Source organism: Natrix helvetica, assembly GCF_964273705.1.
Source record: "Natrix helvetica genome assembly, chromosome: 2".
Classification (NCBI taxonomy): Eukaryota; Metazoa; Chordata; class Lepidosauria; order Squamata; family Natricidae; genus Natrix; species Natrix helvetica.
The window spans coordinates 127,358,766-127,379,875 of NC_138552.1; the positions used below are offsets into that span (position 1 = coordinate 127,358,766).

The 21,110-nt window shown below is 39.5% G+C and overlaps 1 protein-coding gene across 3 annotated transcripts in view; it reads left to right on the forward strand.

The window, feature by feature from the left end:
* Positions 1-15,782, forward strand: part of EHBP1 (EH domain binding protein 1) — a 279,410-nt gene extending 263,628 nt beyond the window's left edge. Inside the window, exons 22-25 of one of the 3 annotated variants that reach the window (XM_081941545.1) lie at positions 2,009-2,108; positions 5,453-5,526; positions 14,199-14,313; positions 14,622-15,782. In XM_081941545.1, the coding sequence (XP_081797671.1) occupies positions 2,009-2,108; positions 5,453-5,526; positions 14,199-14,313; positions 14,622-14,712 (380 nt within the window). In that variant the 3' untranslated portion in view covers positions 14,713-15,782. The remainder of the gene's footprint in view (positions 1-2,008; positions 2,109-5,452; positions 5,527-14,198; positions 14,314-14,621) is intronic. The other 2 variants (XM_081941543.1, XM_081941544.1) reach the window with 2 other exon arrangements.
* Positions 15,783-21,110: the final 5,328 nt, after the last annotated feature.

The following is a 21,110-nucleotide window of genomic DNA, read 5'->3' on the forward strand; positions in this document are numbered from 1 at the left end:
GGTCTTGTTGAAAATAACTGTATTCTTAATTTGAAAAAGAGCCAGAATCAATAAAGAGACTTGTGGTGCTTATGTCAGTTAGCATTAAAAGTCCTTACTGATTCCTTACTGTCTCCATTGTAGAAACCCTTCATATTATACATTATAATAAAAATACCTATGAGAAATAATAATCTAAGTAAAAGGGTAATCTTTTTGGTTTTAAAAAGTAACTCATCTTTTTATTTTCACCACCCTCTCTATTTCATTTGAGGCAGCAAACTAAGAAACCTTAATCACAGGAAGATAGAGGTGCTCTGACAATTAAAAAGTCTGTTGAAATGGCAGAAAGTTAACCTAGTATCAGGGCTCCAAGTAACAGCCCCAACGAAAGAAGACTCCAAAGCTTGAGTTCCGTTTATCAGCCCTGGAAGCCATCTTTTTCATTGGAGCTTGTATTGTACAATATTATATTGTATTGTATGTCCTTGCAAAGCTCACATTTTGAGAATGTTCCCAGTATACTCAGATTCATACCATGGAAGAATTCCAGGAATCATCTCTGAACCTTGGGTCAACCAAGCCTAACACATAAATTCTCCTTTCTAGAGGTGTCCTGGTTAACTGTGATAACAAGTGCTCCAGCAATATTCCATTTGGAGATCCGTAATAAATTCTGCAAAATATATTGACAAAGGTCATTTTAAAAAATACGTGACATATTTCAGTGGCTTTATAGGCCACTGGGATATAGTTTAACTGCTGGCTATGATCAACGACAGCATTCTGTGCACCTTCGGCATTTAGTCATGCTGGCCACATTACCACGGAGACATCTTCAGACAGCTCTGGCTCTTCGGCTTAGAAACGGAGATGAGCATCGCCCTCTAGAGTTAGGAACGACTAGCACATATGTGTGAGGGGAACCTTTACCTTTATGATCAGTGAACCAATATGACAAACTGTTTGGAAATCCACACTCTCTTATAATACACGTATTCAATTTTAATATCTTTGGAAGATGGTTCTTTTGTAATCAGAGGATAATTTTGATTCAAAGGGAAAAAAGGTGCTTTGGGTATACGTGCTATAGGTACATGTTTAACCCCCTTGGCAAATGATCTCTACTACTGGCTATGGAAGGAAAACATGTGATCCCAGGAAAAGGAATATGTGCTTCACAGTGCTATGGGCACATGCTACTCGAGCACCTCCAAAGCACCATTTTCCCTTCTAATCCACAGCCCTTCCAATCTGAAAAGAAAGCAAGAGAAGAAGCTGTCAATAATTGTTTCAAATTCCTTGTCAATGGAAGTCAGGCTAGGTTTTTTTTATTCTTTTGATAGGTTTTTATAATACAGTGGTTGAAATAGGCTTTATAAACAAGTAGAGTTTATATTTTAGATTTTGTTGTTCCCAAGTATTTTTTGAAGTTCTAAAATATTTTAATTAGTTCTTTTTAGATTTTAATAATATGTCTGAAATTGAGCTTGCTTTGGCTAGCTATTAATTTATTATTGTTGTATTCCAACTATACTTTCAATAGAACTGATTGAAAAGACTATATATTAAATGCCTCAGCTAATAGACTGTTGTTTCTTGGTGTCATATAATATATGTGGGTACATGTATAATTTTTTATTCATTTATTTATATTTTGTCATGTTTATGTAGTGTATATTGGAGGCGGTGACCCTTTGAGAACTGTATGCAATGAAATTTCATGTTAATGTAGACCGATTAGTGTACATTTAAAGTGACAATACACTTGTTCTAAGTCTAAGGAAATTGGAACTTTTTCCCCTGCATAATAGTGTTTTGCCGTCTGGATGAGCCAAATAATATTGAGGGCAGCTTTTGGACACTGCTGTCAAAAGGAAACTTAAGCTGAAATGAATATTACTGAGCTCTTTGGATCCTGTACATGGATTTTTTTTAATGAGGCTGGAAACTCTGTGCTAAATAAAAATTATGTTTAGACTTATCACTGACTCTTTAAAATATAAATCAAAGTACTCTGTTCTAATAGGAAGAAATACTGAAGAAGAAGAAGCTATGATGCAAGAATGGTTCATGTTAGTCAATAAGAAAAATGCCTTGATAAGAAGAATGAATCAACTTTCTCTTCTGTAAGTATGTCTTGATTTGTGAATTACAATGCAAAAGTTGTTAATTTTTATGCTTCCTTTTAGAATACTTTAGAGCAGCGGTTCTCGACCTGTGAGGTCATCACAGGAGATCCACGAAGGCTTGAAAAAATGTTATGATTTAAATCTTCAGTTAAGTCTTGGGGGTCCTAGTTTATGGTCTGTGGCCACAAAAGGTATTTAAAGGGGTCTGTGATAAAGAAAAGGTTGAGAACCATTGCTGAATAGACTAGGTTAGACAAGACTAGACTAGACTAGACTAGACTAGACCAGACTGCAGTGCAGTGCAATACAATACAATACAATACAATACAATACAATACAATACAATACAATACAATACAATACAATACAATACAATACAATACAATGCAATATTTGGCCAAGTGTGATTAGACACACAAGGAATTTGTCTCTAGTGCAGAATATTTCAGTGAAAAATTATTAAACTCAAGAAATAGCTCAGTTTTCGCTCATTTCAGATAGGAGCCTATGAAACACATAGCGGGTTTCCCTGAAAATAAGACAAGGTCTTATTTTCTTTTGACCCCCAAAATAAGCACTTGGCCTTATTTTTGGGAAAGTCCTATTATTTTTGAGGTGCAGAAGACGGCGTGGTTACCTCATAGCTGCTGCTGCGTTGCAATATATTCGGGGAGGGCTTATTTTGGGGGGAGGGCTTGTGCTCAAAAGCCCGATTGGGGAGGTCTTATTTTCAGAGAAACAGGGTACTTCTGTAAACATAGTACCAAGATCAAAAATTGGAACATGAAAATTAATGGTTCCTCGACATACCAATCTACTTTGAGAAATTCACAGATTCTTTGCACATGAGTAGACCTTTAACTCACATGTCAGTTCCTTCATGTCAGTCATTCTTTGCATTTCCTGTTAAGAATGGACTTGATTTGCCCTTCTAAGACCAGTGGACAACTTAGAATGTTTTGGTCTTAAGACTGTTGTTCTTTCCTGGGTTTGTTAGTGCTGTAGTCTACTTAAAAATAATAATGTCAGGTAAAATATATATGAAAAGTAAAAGATATTTCAAAATACGTATTTTGTGAGCAAAAACAATAGTACCATTTTTGTGAGGATTTTCTAAACTAAAATGGAAAAATAGAACATAATAGATTTATATTCAAATGTATGCTGATCAAAAATAATGCCAATCTGTGCAAACTTAGTTCCACCACTGAACTGAATGCCAAAATTCTTTCCACCACCTATAAATTGGAAGACAGATGTATTTCAGATTATAATATTAGAAGAAGATATACAGAGCATATGAGTACATTTTGGTATGGAAATGTCTAAATATAATTTATACTAATTGCTAGGTCTGAGAATCAGACAAAGTGAACTATTTAGATGAAGTTTCAAATATTGGTTGAAGTAAGGAAGAAGGGAAGCATAAGCGATTTGCATTGTTTGCATTCTTTGTAATGCCCATTTTACCTACCCATAGGCAGATACAGAAACTCCCACTACAGGCAGCGAAGGAAATATGAGTAAGGGGTATAAACAGTTTCAACATTATAAATAACACAGACAAGACCTTTACCCTGGTTCAGGACATTTCGGCATCTAATTCAGTATTGCATGTTCTGATTGGAAGTTGTTCTTTAAAATCTCTGGGTTACGGTATTATTAAACTTGACTAAGTTTCCTGGTATAAAGTGGGCTCACACATCTAATACAAATCCTAAAGTGCTATAGGAGGAGAGGCCTTGGGAAGAACACATGATGTCAATATGGGTTCCCAACTTCATGAATCATGGTTTATAAATCTTGAACCGTCTTTCAAACTGGATGGTTTCCAAGCATCAAACGCCACTGTCATCCGATACTTCTTAAACAAAAGCATTAAGCCAAGAGCAGAGAGTGGAAGATCATTTTACAGGACTACAGGTGAAGCTATTTATTAAAGGAAATGAAGGTCAAACTATTTTGCCAGATGAATGATAAAAATGAAAAAAAAATGAAGGGCAGGCCTTGTTTGAAAATACACAAGACTCTTTCAGAAAATAACTCAACTCTGGAAGGATGATTTTGAGGATACACATTCCATTGTTTTTTTCTGTGGAAGACATACAAAACTGAATGTCTTTACATGAAGCAACAATTGCTATTAGTCTTGATGGGAGCCCTAGCCACTACTGTACAGCTGTTCTTCCATCCCCTTCAGTGTATTACTTGCTAGTCTTCCAGAAGGTTTTTTTTTTTAAATGATGGATGCTGAACTCTGCAAACTCCAGAATTTCCACCTCTGATACCCAGATCACAGGAGCTATAGTAGCAATCTGTGGCTGCTTCGTAGTCAGGGTTCTCTTGCTATCTTGATGTACTCTGCTCCAACAAAAGCTTGCACCAAGCACACGTAGAGCTCTTAGACAAACAAGTTGCATTTAAGCCAGGATTATTTAGGCTGACCTCTCACTGGAGCCATACTTGTTCCCTCCATCTGCTTATTATCTAATTTTATTTATAATTATAATGGAATGATTTGATCCTTTCTTCAGTCCTCTTAGTTTGGTGGTTAGTTTTAAATGGAAGCATTTAAAAAGACTGATTTAATAATATTTTCCTAACTAGAATTGATGGAATAAAGCAATCTGAAGTCAGCTGACCTCCTTCTTCCATGCATGATGTTTATGAATGGACATATTCTTACCCAGAATCAATGAAAACCAGAAGAACAACTGCATGCTATATATTTAATGGTATGCATTTAGTAGCCCTCAAAAGAAGTGTCCTTCTCAAAAACACCCTCAGGCAGCAGATTGATCCTTAAACTCCATGTAGATTTATTGACCAACTCCCTCTCCTAAAGTCCAAAATGCAAACAGATTCTTTTTCTACCTTTTAACTTTTTGTTAAAAACTTTCAGCTGACAGCAGTGAAGTGCAAGGCACCGCCTCCAAGCTACATGCATCTATGGAACATAGAAGGGCCTTCTTGAGCAAATAAAAATTGTGGTCTACATAGCAAAAGCTTGTCTCAAAATTTTCAAAAATAAAATTTTAAAATATTTACAAATTGAGGAGAAATGTAAATGAAGCATTTTCAGGTTGCTGAAGTGCAGTACATTGTAGAAAGTACTGTTGACAGTACTTCCCAATGAATGTTGCAAGTTAATATAAGGAGCGTTTGGAAGCACTGATCCTATCTGAATAAGGTTTTATTCTTACATATCATTTGTACAGAGTAGCTTAATCCTAGAGAAAAAGTCAGTTTAGAGTCCTAAAAATCAATCAAAATTAAAGGTTCTTTTAAGCATTTAATGATTCAGTAATTAACATATTGATGAACTTCTACAATTTGCCTAGGGAAAAGGAACATGATTTAGAAAGACGGTACGAGCTACTCAACAGGGAACTAAGAGCCATGCTTGCTATTGAAGGTAAGAAATGCTTAAAAGATACATTTTTTAGACATTGTTGAAAACCTGAATCTGACGGACAATATACACAGGAAGCCCAGAAAAATGTAGAACTCTCAATACACCTTTATTAAAATGAAATTGAATTCATGATAATTTGGATGGCATTTATTTTGATACATAGCTCTATTTTTGCTTCAGTACAAAATAAAGAAAAAGTATGTTTCATTATTTTCATAAGGTAAGTAGACCCGATCAATCTTCAGTAGAAATATGCTTTTGTTAAATGAATACCTCATTGGGCAAAAGAACCATCTTTTGTGTGTATTTTCTTCATTCTCTATAGCTTCCTAAAAGGCTAGTCACCCTCGTCTAAATGGAAACCTCTGAATAGATTGACATAGGGATATATTGTACAATTACCTGCTCTTCCTGATATTTTAAATTTCTGTACAGTAATCCAGAGGATGATTTATAATAAAAAATAAACATCAAGATAGATTAAAGTAATTTTATTAGTTATTTAAATACATCCCAGTAGTTATTGTTTTTAATAAAGCTGTCATTACTTGTATCTTTCAGCCTCAAATTCTGTCTTTACAGTTCAAAGATGTTTACTTAAAAGTTAATCCTTTGGGCTCTGTAAAATGTGTAAGATGGACCTTTTGTCTAATCAATTTAAATTGATTTTGCTATTCTGTATTGACCTCCTAACCCTTTGACTGTCCATGGTAATTTCGTTCTTCACCTGATAAGGTACCGGATCCATAATAAATCAATTCTAATTAGTTTAGAGGCTTTGCTGAAAGCATGAGTTTGCAGGGGAAAGCCATGAAGTGCCAGGTAGCTTTCTTAATCCACCTCTATGTGTTTTCTTAACCAGAGTTGAAAATAATAGAAATCCTGAATAAAATCTACATCCAGAACATGTTCATCACATTGTAAAAAGGGACCAGCAGCTATAAATATACTCTAAAAGAACATTCTGAGGCCAGTAATCTAGAAAGTATTGTTTTATAGACCACTGTACTTTAAGGCTTTAAGTAATTGCAAGAAGTAGCAATGTGTTGGTTTTTTAACAATATTATGAAGCATGCTTTAAAAATAAAACTGAGTCAGAAACCTTATAGTCTCTCATACATACACACCCCATTATAATGATTTTAATAGCAATTGTCATGTCTCCCCTTTCAGTGGACTTTTAGAATTGGATAGCATTTTTCAATCATTTCCTATCAACTAAATTTTATTTAGAAATTTAGCAATTACAAACAGAACAGTTTCAAGCAGTGGAGCAAGAATAATTACACTTCTGACTTTATCTTGACTGTGTCCAGGAAATTAAGAATTTAAATCTAGAACAGATCTGAGAGTGGGCACAGGGAGAAAGAAGTCTTGTTGAACAAGCAAAAATCTATTTGTGAGCCTTTTTTTTTTTTTTAAGACTCATATCATCACCCATATTGTGAGCGTAACCCAAGGCAGTACATAAAGCAGTAAGAATAATAAAACCCCTCAAACAAGCTAAATAAAAATCAACCAAAATTATATCAAAATGTGTGGTACTGTTTTAATACATCCATTTTACATGACTCTAGCTTCATTCTACCCTATCACTTGTGGTAACAGCCAACTGGTCTTCTGGAAAACAAGGATCCCAGGTGACCTGCTTGGATCTCTGGAGAAAGGTTATTCCCCAAGGCAGAGACAGGTACAGAGAAAGGTGTACTTCCACAGGTTCTATTAGATGACAACATTTAAGGGAAGGGAGCTGGAACATACCAACCTTATCTGGCCTGGTGGAACAGTCATGATTTCTCAGGGGAGACAGCTTACAAGTAGTCTTGTCTCATTTAGGGTTTTTAAGGTGGTATCCAGCACATTGAATTGCTTCTGATAAGAAATTGGAAGCCAGTGCAGTTTAGGCAGCAGCAGTGCAGTATAATATTGGTACGTTCTGGACCAGTTGTAGTTTCTTGATGGTTTTCAAGGGCAGCTTCATCTACAGCACGTTAGAGTAATCCAAGAGAACTGACAGGGCATGAATGACTGTAAGCAAAGCTTCCTGCTCCAGGAATGGCTACAGTTGGCCCACAAGATGCATCTCTATACAAAGGTTTCTCAGTCATGGCTGCCACCTCCTCCTTGAGCAGGAGTTTGTAAGTCTAGACAGTCTCCTAAATTGTACATCAGCTCTGTCCAGGACAGTTCTACCCTCGCCAGAATCAAAGATTACATATCATTGGGTCCAGGAGGTCCAAAAATTCAGAATGACTCTGTCTTGCTAGGGTTGAGTTGAAGTTGATTCCTTCCCATCCAAACATCTTTACATCTTCTTGGCTCTGGGCCAGCATTTGAGGATTTTGCCCTCAAGTTACCCCACTCTATTTCATTCTGAATATACATACTGGTAAGTCTATCAATACTCTGTTAACACAATTCTAATGTGTTGTGACACATCAAATGGCACAGCCAGTTGTTCACTCAAGACCAGGAGTTACTTGAAGCGCTTACTTGGTTTTGAGTGATATTCCAGGAGCCATGCTCTACAAAATGGATAAAAATGTGATAGCAATTATATCCATGAAATTGCATTTATAAGATTTCCTTCTATTAATGAATGTACTTACTAAATGCATTTATTTCTAAATACACATACTTGCACATACATACAATGACTCCCCTCTCTTAATACATGTAGACATACCCACACATAACAATCCCTTACTATTTTTTTAAATTTCTCAGTTGATTGTTCCTTGCATACCATGTATCTATACAATTGTCATCAACTCATCCTAAAGGATCCTCATAGTATCTCCTTCATACTGTGAAAATATTAACTTCTATTGGTTTTTCACAGTGATGTACAGGCAAATCTTTGGAGGCAGTTCTCCTGCAACCGGAGCCTTTGGGGATCTTCTGTCAGTGGGAACCAGGGGAACAAATCAAAAGCAATGTCTGCCCATCTCCCAATGTCTCCTAGCAATCATTAACATCAAGAAATGGTTCTTGATCTGTTAATCAACTGACCCAAGATATGTTTTAATTAACAAATCCATTATTCGAGAGCGCTTTCTCTTGTTTTCTGGCACAAGTGTCTGTCTTGCCATTTCTTATTTTTTTCACTCTCTTCTTCCTGGAAAAATGAGCAACTGTGAATAGACAAATGAAAAGTAGACTTGCTTGGCCAAGAAAGCAGTAAATCAAGACAGCAACATCTGAGCACCACTTCAGTGAACTTTCACATGAAAAAAAAAAGAAGTAAAGGCTAATGGAAAGAAAGTCACCATTGTCCACATGCAGAGGACAAGGCAGCTAAAAATGCAATAGCTGAGCAGAAGAAAAATGTTGTTTGGTTTCTTTCTTTCTTTGTGTGATAAAGGAAATTAGTTGTATATGCATGGCACTTAACTTCCAGCTGGGTAGAACAGTAGCCAGTTCCTGATCTATCAACGGAGGAAACTGCGCAAAACCTTACTGTATGACCAGTTATATGTATGATGAGTTATATACTATTTTGTGCCACTGCAGGATGATAGTGTGGGGATGGGTTAACAAAGTTTGTCAATAGCTTTTCAGGAGGTTCTGGAGACAATACCAAAAGTTTGGGCTGCACACCCTGCAGCCGTGATTTGTAAAGCTCTATTATGTATGGAGCCAAGCCTTAAAACAAGCAAAAGTGTAGATTATGAAGCTTTGCAAATAGAAATTTTAAATAATCCTATAACCTTATTTCCATCAAAAGTGTTGGCCTCATGTGTATAGCCATGCTTGCATATTTGCAGCCTGTCCTGCAGTGGTTTTAGTATTTCCCAGCTGGAGAGCAAATTTCAGAAGGCGATACTAGGAGATCCTGTTTGATGTCCCATTGTTTGAATATGCAGTTTCACAGAGTTCAGCATTGTCCTAACATGCTATTTAACGTGAAATTGTTGAGGAGTTTAATCGTGACATATTTAGAATTGTACAAATAACAGGGATATAAATAGTTTAATATATATCTATATAACAACATATAATCTATCTATTTGCAGTTATGTACTTAAATGCAGATGCTGCTCATTCCCATCCTGAGACATTTAACTTTATAAAAGATTTTGTCAGCTTTGCTTTCAAGTTGTGTATTGCTCCAAAGCTCTCATTATCAAGCTGTGGAGCAGACACTTTTCAGAATTGCACTTAGTTCCTACGCACCTCACCTTTAAGAAAGGGATCCACAACCTGACCTTTTAACTTGTAGTCTTACTAGTAATGTAATAGCTTTGTAGAGATCTTACCGTTTGGAACAGAATAAAATTACACTACATGGGTAAGAAGGGCTGGAGCTCCAAATGAGTTGCCAGGTTGTTCATATGTGCTTTCATGAAACATGAAGGAGGTTCATAATTACTGCAGAATCAAATTGTCTCATTGATACTAGCTGAGTATTGAGAATCTTCATCGATGCATGGTCTTTTGGGTTCAAATGTAATGTCTTCTTGAAAAAGATGTATGTTCCTGTTTTGCACACCCTAGGGGAGAGGTGGGGGCACAGTTTTCCATCCAAGAAATGGATCTTCTTTAGAATGTTCTACATTTATTCTTGGCTTCAAGTCTGAAGTGTGTGCACTTCTTAAAGGATTTGTGCATAGGTTCACTATTTTTGTAGTTATGATTTATATGATAAGCTTTTTATATTTAAAATCAATAGGTAATCCTGTGGAGGAGCTTATCCTCTAAAACCCCATTTGTAAATCTATTTAAGTTTTGTTACATAGTTCTGGCCACAGTACTCCATAGATTGATTAGCTTCAGCGGTAGAATTCTATCAAATGGATGATGATGATGATGATGATGATGATGATGATGATGATGATGATGATGATGATGATGGAAACTCTTTCAGGATTGTGTCAGTTGACTGGTATTAAAGCTAAGACTTTAACTAGATTCACTCAATATGCTGTTTACAAAACTCATGTTAATTTTAATCAAAACTGTATTATTTTATAGAGTCAACCTTGGAAGTTTTGTTTTTTATTTTTTAATTGTAAAACATAGACCATTTTCATTCTAATGTTTTTCTTCCAGAATGCTTGTAATGGTCTTTTTATAAAAAATATGAAGATATAAACATCAGTAAAACAAATACATCACTGTGCTGTAATTGTCATGAATGTATATTAAACAATAAAGTTCCTTAAAAATTGAACATTACGTACAAATACTTAATATAAGGTTATAGCTGATGTGTCTAGATCAGTGTTTCTCAAACTTGGCGACTTTAAGTCCTGTGGACTTCAACTCCCAGAATCCCCCAGCCAGCATAGCAGGTTGAAGTCCACAGGACTTAAAGTCGCCAAGTTTGAGAAACACTGGTCTAGATAGACAACCATTTATAGTACAAAGAGATAGAGTGAAAGGTTTTTAATTATTGTTAATACTGCAGTCAATCCTATGAGGAAGATGGTCATTTCCTAGGTAGGTAGGTAGGCAGGCAGGCGATAAATGATTAATAGTGTGTGTGTGTGTGTGTGTGTGTGTGTGTGTGTGTGTGTGAGAGAGAGAGAGAGAGAGAGAGAGAGAGAGAGAGAGAGAGAGAGAGAGAGAGAGAGAGAGAGAGAGAGAGAGAGAGAGAGAGAGAGAGAGAGAGAGAGAGAGAGAGAGAGAGAGAGAGAGAGCGAGAGAGAGAGCGCACCCAAAGGGTTGTAGCCATGTCAGGAATAAGAATAATGATACCAAGAACTCAAAGGGTTAAAGAAACACAGATTCTTTGGGTTGCAGTCCTTCAGCCATTTACTTAAGAGTAGATCTGATTGGATTTATTTGGGACATAAGAGTTCACATGTATAGAATTGCAGTGTTAATCCTAACAAACATTTTCACTTTTTACCCCCTTTAAACAACTTACATTTATAAGACATAACCAATTATTGATAATTTCAAAGGCAGTTTTCTTTGTGACATGGGAGGGAATTTAGCTGCTGTTTTGAAGCAACATATTTTTGTATATATTTTTAAGAATGTATCTTGGCCAATAGTGCCAAATTTGCTGTTGTCAGAAGAGAGAGAAAGAGGGGGGGGGGGGACACCTGTACCTGAAGTGAGTTCACTTGAAATTAGTAGAACTTTTTTCTATATAATTGCAATGAGGAGTAACTGAAATGTATGTACAAAGAAGGTACAGATGATTGCTTAAGCAGGTTGTTCAAAAATATTTTCACCTAAGACTGCAGGACGTATAATTTTGGATAGCTGATTATTAACCCACAGTGTGATCAGCAAAATTAACATGTCCATTATTTACTTCGATCAGAATATTTCACACTGTAAGTAAAATTATATTTAGTATCTTAATGAAACTGTGGTACTTATCCAATAAAGAAATCTTTGCTTAAATTGATTTTACATAGAAAACGAATTCTGGAAATCTGTGCTTTCATTTCAAAGAATGTTTTTTGAACAGTATTTTGGATAATAAGAGTTTGGACATTCTTTCAGTCTAGAGATAGTAGTTGTTCCAGCCTTACTTTCCAGCTTCGAATGTAGGAATTGAAATGTAACATTTTCACAAAGTTATGTATAGAGGTTATTTTCCTTCCATTCAATTATGTCCAGTTCTCAAAGATTACTTGGAAAAGTCCCTTCAATTTTCTTAGCAAGGTTTTTCAGAAATGGTTGGCTATTGCTTCCGCCAATGGCTGAGAGAGAGCAACTGGCCCAAGGTCACCCAGCTGACTTTATGCCTAAGGTGGGACTAGAACTCACAGTCTCCCAATTACTAGCCTGATCCCTGAAACGCTATTCCAAACAGGCTTTCTATCTGTATAGGTTAGAAACATTGTTTTTCTTAAATTAAAATGCAGGTGCTTGCTATTGCTGAATAATAGGAGAATCTGTCATTTTTAAAGGGTAAAATTGGGTTGGTTTCCCCCCTTCTCAGTGAGATATCTAAATAAAATAGTTATTTTCTGCTTCTCTGCATGACCATGCATTCCCCTTATGTCTATTAGTATGCATGTGCTAATTATGCATATTGGGAAAGCAATTTAAAGACTGGCCAACACATTCCTGGTTTTTTATTGCCATTCTAAGCTTTATTGGATGAATCTGCATCTAATTTTTAATTTGTAAATACAAAACCAAATTCACTCTGGCACCACTTGCTCTCATAAAGCTTCTGAACAGTTTTCTGCCTTGAATAAATTTTGCTTTGCAGGGGGGGGGGGTGTCAGGGGGATTTGAACCAGCACATTCTTGTGTGGTTTGTGAAGATTCACATGGTAACCATTGGGGTGCATTGTTAGGTTTATCTGAATAAGCACCAGCCATGTGAGGCTTAACATGATTGCTCAGGGCAATGGACAGGGAAGAGAGAAATCCAAAAGACTTGTAGAGCCTTTCCTCTGCTTTTGGGGGGAAAGTTGATAGAGGACACCCTGCATGAGTCAGAAGCTGTGGAGGGTTTTCTGTGTTGTTGTTGTTGTTGTTGTTGTTGTTGATTTTAAAAAAGGTGGGTGTCCTGTCTCCCTCCTGCTTCTCATTTGTTCCTCTATCTCTCTCATCATCTCCTTCTCCTTCTCTTCATTGTTTACCTTCCTAATGAGGGAGGCGGGACAGGGTGGTAGTTGAGTGACAGAGACAGGCCCTTGCTGTCTGGCCTCTAGAGCAGTTTGTTTGGTATGCTCCAGTGTTAAAACTGCCCTTTTTAATGAAACATTGATACTGTTTGTCTTATAAGAACAGACATCAGCAAAGAGACCTGACTAAATATGATAGGATCTCATTCCTTCCATGAACTCTTGAAATTAAAAAATAAAGCAAACCTGAACAATAGAAGAAAAATATATAAATTCTTTACATATACAAGTTGTCTTCTTGTGGCTATTAACAAACCTGGAAATTATGTGATCTTAAGATTCAGCTTATTAGGAAAAAAAACTTATCAAATAATCTGTATTGTTAGGGGGGGAAATTGAGTAATATTATTTAGTAGATGTACTTTGATTTTATAGGAGAATCAACTAATTGTTGATCAACTAATTGTTAATTGTTGTTTTAAAGTTATTCTGGGGTGCCTAGTGAGTGATCAGGGTGAGGTATTTTCAATTGCTAAGATATAGCAAAGGGGAGGAAATGAAAATTATAATCAATTTGTAAGAGAAAGGAAATTGCATTGTGATAAAGTTTTATTGTTATTTTGCAGTTTTCAATCTGTATCTTTTTCTGGTTCAGAAACAAAATCTCTAATACACTGAAAGGGAGTGGAAGTTATTTAGGAAAAGCTGTAATAAAAACAAGATCATAAACAATAATAATAATATAATCTTTTGCATATCTTCTCTTAAATAAGATTTGTTGGGTAAAATGTTTTTTTCCAAATACATGAATATAGGAAAACCACAATCCCCAAATCACAACCCCCCCACAAAAAAACTTATTTCATTTCATATATGTTTATATTACTGACTAGTATTTCTCAAAAAATTTCCATAGGTTTTTTTAATAATGCTGAAAAATATTGGATCTGCTAAAGTCAATTTAGATTTCTTGTAGTTATATATATCCATAGGAAAGTGAAATAATCCCTTATGGGTCTCTACAAAGGACATGACTCTGTTATAGAAACCAGAGCAGTGACACTGATTTGTTTATATCATAAATATATTAAACTCTCAAAGATCACATTTCTGAATTTCTTCTCTTTTCAGACTGGCAAAAGACTGAAGCTCAGAAGAGGCGGGAGCAACTTTTGCTAGATGAACTTGTTATTCTCGTTAATAAACGTGATGCGCTGGTCAGAGATTTAGATGCCCAAGAAAAACAGTACGTTTCATATTTTTTATGCACTCCAGTAATAAAATCAAGTTTTCCTTGCATGGTATTTAAGTTTTATATTCAAGAAAATAACCTTCAGGAGAAGGTCAGTCACTCAGCATTGAAGCAATTAAATCTCCTCAGGTCCTGCATTTTGGTAAAGTGATCTGCTACTTCTTACCTATGGAAACAGATGGTGTAACCTGGTCCCTGAAATGACTGCTCCCTAAACTCCTTATCTGTGCATGATTCCTATATTGAAATGTAAAGCAGAATTTTATTAGAAAAACTACTGACAATTGTATTTGATTTTTTAGGGCTGAAGAAGAAGATGAGCATTTGGAAAGGACCCTTGAACAAAACAAAGGAAAAATGGCCAAGAAAGAAGAGAAATGTATCATTCAATGACTAGCTTTCATGGCCCAAGATACTGTCACTTTTTGTAACTTCAGCCTTCTTACATTTTGGACATATGCCAACAACAAGACTAGAAAAACTAAATCACAAAAAGACCTCTTAAAATTTCAGAATTTTCCATTTGGCCGGATCAGCTTTATCTTAAATTGATTTCTGATTCTCTTCCCCCTTTTCAATCAAGCAATGGGGTTTCAGAATTAGCTTTCCACCGTGATTTTTTTGTGGCTTAATTATCTTAAATAAGTTTGCTCCCAAATGTTTAAGCAGCCATCCAGTTGTGTAAGAAGGGAGAAAACCTTAGTGTTATGTTTTTAGTTAAAAAAAACTTGCAAATACATTGTTCTATGTGGACACATAGCAGAGAAAGAAGGAAACATGCTCAATTGTTTCCTCTAGTTCTGCCATATGTAATATTAAATATGCTATCAACCATTTTATTGTTAGATCATACTCATACCATTTCTTTCAATGTGCTATATTTACATGTGTTTTTCAGCTGCAGTTTTACACTTTCATTGTAAGTACAATTATAAAATTTAAAGCTTTCTTATGTGCTCGGAGAGCAGTTCTTTTTAATCAATCTTTCAAGAATCTTGCAACTTAAAAAAAGTGATTGTAAAGATAAGGCTAACTGAAGTATGATCAGTTTACAGAAAATTCTTTTGAGGCTACCCCGTTTTTATTAATTATTTATTTACCTGTTAGTTTAGTTCCCTTTTCTTGATCTTGTGCTGGACCTCTGCACTCTGGTTCTACAGTGCTGTTAATATTTATTCTGTATCCATCAGGGGTCTGTCTTGCCATTGTTTGCAAAATCTTGCAAGTAAATATATCCTTCTCTAGCATCATGCTCATTTTTGTGGAAATGGTTATGTTTATTTATTACAATACCAAGTTATGTATAAATTTTCAATAAAAGCTGGATCTTTCTTATCAAAGATGGGCTGGGCTGCTTTTTTTATACATTTCAAATCCAGGTGTTTCTCTAGGATCTTATGGTGGCATAATTGTCAGCCTAAAACACACACAAAAAATCCCCCCCCCATTTTTTTCGGTTTGAGAAATTGGAACTAATTGGGAGAGCATTAATCTCTTTTTTGTTTGTAATAATTATATATGACTTATTTATTGTTTAATATTTAGAATTATTTTACAGATGTGTTACACAAAGATTGGGCACTCCTCTGTCCCTGTAAATTTATGTAAATTACAATAATTTGTTAATTTGTTCGGCTACAATAGTTTGCTTTTATTCGTTGAAAATAAATACAGCTGAATTCTGTGAAGCAAACTGCTTAGAAATTGCTGATGTGCTATATGTGTATCGAAAATTCTTTTTTAAAAAAATAATCAGCATATTCCACATACCTCTATCAACAAAAAAGCTGTATTGAGCACAGGCTTTCTTCCAGATAAACGTGTATAGGATTTCAGCCTAAGCTATTTCTTATTTTTACAATTAAACCTGTAGCCCAGGATCTGGCATTGATACACTCTGCCCTGTTCAACAAGTCTGAAGATATTTAAAAGCAGTGCCAAGACAAATAATTCATTCTTCTGAATGTGAGTTGAATTGGTTTAACCAGAAATTGGATCTGATGAGTTTTACTCTGAAAAGATTTAAACTAAAGGGTTATTTGCAGCGGGGGGAAAAAAGTTTGGAGCAGAAGTGGGTCTTACAGATGTGGATCTTGTTCTACTCCTGTCTGGACACAGCTCAGCTCACTTTGTTGGTTGAGTGGATATAAAACTCACCAGAAAACTGGTGGGGGAGGAGAGTCAGAGAGAGAGAGAGAGAGATTCACAATCCAGATCAGGGGCTTATATTAGAAGGGAGGGGGGAACAAAAAGCGTTGCAAGAAGAATCCCCGATATGTTACAGAATCCACATCGTGAATAATCCGGTTAAAATGATAACAAGTGCCAGTGTAAATACGGAGGGAAGTGCGCCTTGTGCCTTTGGATGTATTCATAATGGGAATCGCTTTCTGCCGGGCGTTCATATGCTAAATGAATTAAACCTCTTATCTTCGTCGATGACTGGATGAAATTCAGGACAGAATCTCTCTCACTCCCTTCTCCCTTCTCCCTTCTCCCCTCCCTCGCTTCTTTTTCTCCTCCCCCTTTCTTAAGTCTTCCCCACGCCGTACGCGACCTCCTCCTCCTCCCGTATTTCTCTCGACACCCCCCTCCCTTGCCTGTCCCCCCAACAAAGGCGACGAATTCCACCGCCTCGGCCTGCCTTTAAAAGCGGCGTTTAATTTGGGCCGAGGAGGAAGAGAGAGAGAGACGGGCGAGCGGCGGACCGCGTTACTCTTTGTTATGAGAAGCTCCCTTAATTCGCTTTGCCGGTTCCTGAGAGCCAGATTAGAATTTATTAATTTGCTGTTTAGCGTGTGTCTCCCTCCCCCTCCGCTGCCTCTCCCGCCCGCCCGGCGCTTCAGCCAGAGGAGTTCCGCGCGGCTCCGGGGCCCCCAGCGAAAACCGACGGCGGGCCAGGCCCGGAGCTTCCAGACACATAGGCGAGGCGAGCTCCTTCGCCTCATCATCTCCAGGGCCCCGCAATTCCCGCGGAAAACTCCCTTCCCCGACACTAAGCGGGGCTCGCACGCCTCCCGGCGACTGGGAAAGAGGGCAGCTCGAAGGGACGGGTTGCCGCCTCCTTCCCGCTGAGGGGGGGGGAGGAGAGGCGACCCTACTCTGGAGTAAATTGGTTGCGAACGGCCGGTCGGGCTGAGGCGATGCCAGGCTTGGAATCGCTGCCCAAAGGTGGCACCGGCCAGGGCGGCTCGCCCGGCTGCGCCATTGGCTGGAGTTCTGTTTGGGAGAGGGGGGGTGGCGCTCGGTCTCACACACACACCCACACATCCACACACACACCTGCCCGGGAGCGAAGCCTTCTGCCCTCGAGGGAAGCGAAAGGGCGGGGTGAGCAGAGGCGGGAGCTGTTGTCTTGCCTGAGCCTTTCCTCCCGGCCACGGCCGATGGGGTTGGGCGGACCAGGGCAGTTTCTCGCGTGGGGCGAACACAGTGGTTGCGCTGGCAGACTTTGGAAAGAAAACGGAGCTTGGGTCAGGGCAAAGAACAGGCCGCCTTCGATAATAACCCCCACAGGATGGGGAAGCCGTCGGGAGGAAACGCTTTGGGTGTCCCTGCGCTTTTAAGGGGTCCAGGCACTTTGCTGCAACTTTACTGCCGGGTCCCAAAGGTGCTTTTTCAAGAAGCAACAGGACCTTTTTTTTTTCTTTGAAGACGTTTCGCTTGTCATCCAAGAAGCTTCTTCAGCTGAGAGGCCAAACGTCTTCAAGGAAAAACAAAGGAAGTCCAGTTGCCTCTTGAAAAAGCACCTTTGGGACAACCATGACCTGGAATGACTGAGAATCTCCATAGACATTTACTGTCCGGAAACTTGAGTGGCCGCCGCTTCTGGTCCCCGAAGGGGTCCGGCTTCCCTTGATTCAACGAACAGGCATCTGTTACGAAGTTCCCGTCCTTCGAGTAGCCTTACCCGAAAAAAGTGAACGCCATAGATTTTAGTTGAACTACGCGGGGAACCGGGCCATTATACTGGGCAGAAAATGGGGAGGGTGGGTTTTTTTCCCCCTTCTTACTGCGGACACAAACGACTCCACCAGTAACAGCCCTCCCTGCCCCAAAATAGAAGGGGATCTATCTCGCGAAGCTCCTCGTCCAGCTTTGAAGGGGATTATTTCCCTTTGTAATCCTCTCCCACCCCCCACCCCCGTTCCTGGTAATTACCGAGGGGAAAAACTTTGTTTCGGGAAAAAAAAACTTTGCTGGGAGGGGACGCTTTAGGTGTCTCCCCACCTCACCCACCCCCACACGCGCGCGGCCTCGTTCCAGGCACTGCAGCTGCACCCAGGCGCTTCTAACGACACAAAGACAGACGCAGCCGGCGGGCGAGGCAAAGGGACGGGGTTTGGGAAACGGCCACAGTCAAAGCGGGCTAATCTGGGAGGCGAGGCGATGGCGGAGGGAGAGGGAAGACGGCCAGATTCGGTTCTTGGGCCTTTGGGGCCCGAGGCACCTTTCCCCCCCCCCCCCCGTTCGCCCGACCACCTCCTACTCTCGCCCAGGCCATTTGCTTTCTCTTTCCACAAACACCCCTTCCCTCCTCTGGCCCATCAGCAGCGCCTAGAGAAAAAGAAGGGCTGCCTGCCCTGCAGGGGCTTACCTTCCTTCCCTTCCCCGGGCCTCCCTAGCCAGAAGTCCGAGGGCGGCCAGGGCCAGGAGTGGGAGCCCGCTGGTTCCAAACTGCGGGCGGTCTCGTCTGGAGATGCCCTTCCCAAAGTGATCCTTCGAGAAGCGGGGAAGCGCCCGATTAGGCCCGGCTTGCAGGGAACAGGGGCCAGGCTAAGCGGCAGGAGGCCGAAATCCTCTCGGGATGGGCTTCCTCCTCCAGGGGCTGCCACTTGGGCAGGGAGACACAGGTCCTCGGCGCCTTCCCGCACAGGCTCAACTTTTCCTGTGCTTTGCTCTCTGGCTTCTCGCCTGCTTTCTGGCTCTGCTTGCTCGTGCCCCCCTCTGCTGCCCTTAATCCAGGGGTTTTATGGGCTAAGCATTAAGGAAATTCGCCTGCAATTTGGGATTAGACAAATACTCTTATTACAGGGGGAGAAAACACACACACACATAGTAAGAGAGAGAGAGACACAGAGAGAGAATGAGTAAAGCTTAGGGGTTTAGTGCTATTTGATACTCTGAGCTTTTCTCTCGACTTGGAAATGTCGTTGGAAGTCGCAGACTTCCAGCGACTGCCAGGTTTATTTCCGAAGGCCCGAGAAACGCTCCCCTGTGCCTTTCCTCTCCATCCCCTTTTCCCACAAGAGAGGAAGGGGTTATGCCAGCGGCGGATAGGTAGCTATAAAGTGTTGCCGTAGGTAGAAGATGACCTAATCCAGACCTCTAATCCTGGATGGGAGCATAGCGATGCAGGGGGTGGGTGCTATTCTGTTCTGAGGATGGGGCTGCAGAAGAAAAGGCCTTCCTTCTCAAAGCTCGGGTCCATTCCCCCAACCCCGCCTCGACCGGGAAGAATGGTCTCCGAAATGGACAATGTCTCAAGCGCCTAAGGGCACTTAGCTCTGCTTAGACTTTGCAAGGTAATGGCCCCAGAGAGACCCCCTTTGCTGCCCCATATCTCTCTCTCTCTCTCTCTCTCTCTCTCTCCCTCCCTCCCTCTCTCTCTCCCCTCTCCCCCTCCCTCCCTCCCCCCTCCCTCTCTCTCTCCCCCCCTCTCCCCCTCCCCCCTCCCTCCCCCCCTCTCCCCCTCCCTCTCTCTCTGAATGGGCTGCGGCGGCTTTGTTCCGCGGAGAAGTGCCCGTGTCGCTGACTTTTGTGGGCAATAGAAGGATCTTGTAAACCTCTTTTCTCCTCTTCTCCCTCTCCTTCTCTCTCTCTCCCCCTCCGTTTGATTAAATGTCCCCTCAACGAAAAAAATGTAATTTGGCCGAGCTGGCGGTCGCTTCCTTTGAACATTAGCTCGCTTTCAGCTCCAACTTCAATTAGAAGGAGTTGATTTTGAGAGACCAACAAAAGAACCTCACCAAAGCCTTATTAAAGGTCCTAAGAAGATCTCCCGGATCCTTTGAGAAGCAGTTAAAGAAACAGTGTGCTTCCCTCCTACGCTGTTACCGTATTTCATTGGGGCTCCAAAGGAAAGTATCTCTCCAGGAAAAAAAAGAGAAATCCACTTTGATGGTGCGGCCACTAAGTCCCTTCCCGAAGTCCTTTTATTCCTTCGGTTAGCTCGGTTAGCAACCAGTTGATTCAGAAAAATCGCGATGGTGGTTTTCATTTTGCTCTTTATGTGTTAAGAAGTTTTCCTTTTCTGTTAAAACTTTGTATGTAAAAAAAAAAGAATTATCTGTAGAGGATTAGTGTTTATTAATATTTATGAGTCTGATACCCTCAATATGGCATGTACTGAATGTGTTGTACATGTGTGAGTGTCTGAGAGAGACAGAAAGGAGGGAGCAATTTTGTCTGTTTGTGTGTGTGTGTGTGTGTGTGTGTATGTATGCAGGGAAGTGATAAACTCTTCAGTGGAAGATGTTGTTTTAAAAAGTATACAAAATGTCTACGTATTGATTACAAATATACCGGTATACATCAATAAATTGAACTCTGGTGAATGAATGTATAAACAATATTTATGACAACATAGAGCTTCGCTGAAGAAACAATCCGAGTCACAACCCTCTACATATTTTCCCGGGATTAGACCCCCATTGAAGTCAGTGAGACCTCTTTATGAACACGTATAGAACGTTGGGGTCATGTTCACCAGCAAAATAATATCTTTATTTCCTTGGAACTTATACGCAATAAAATTTCATATTACAGAAGATTTTTGAAATGGTGCTTGA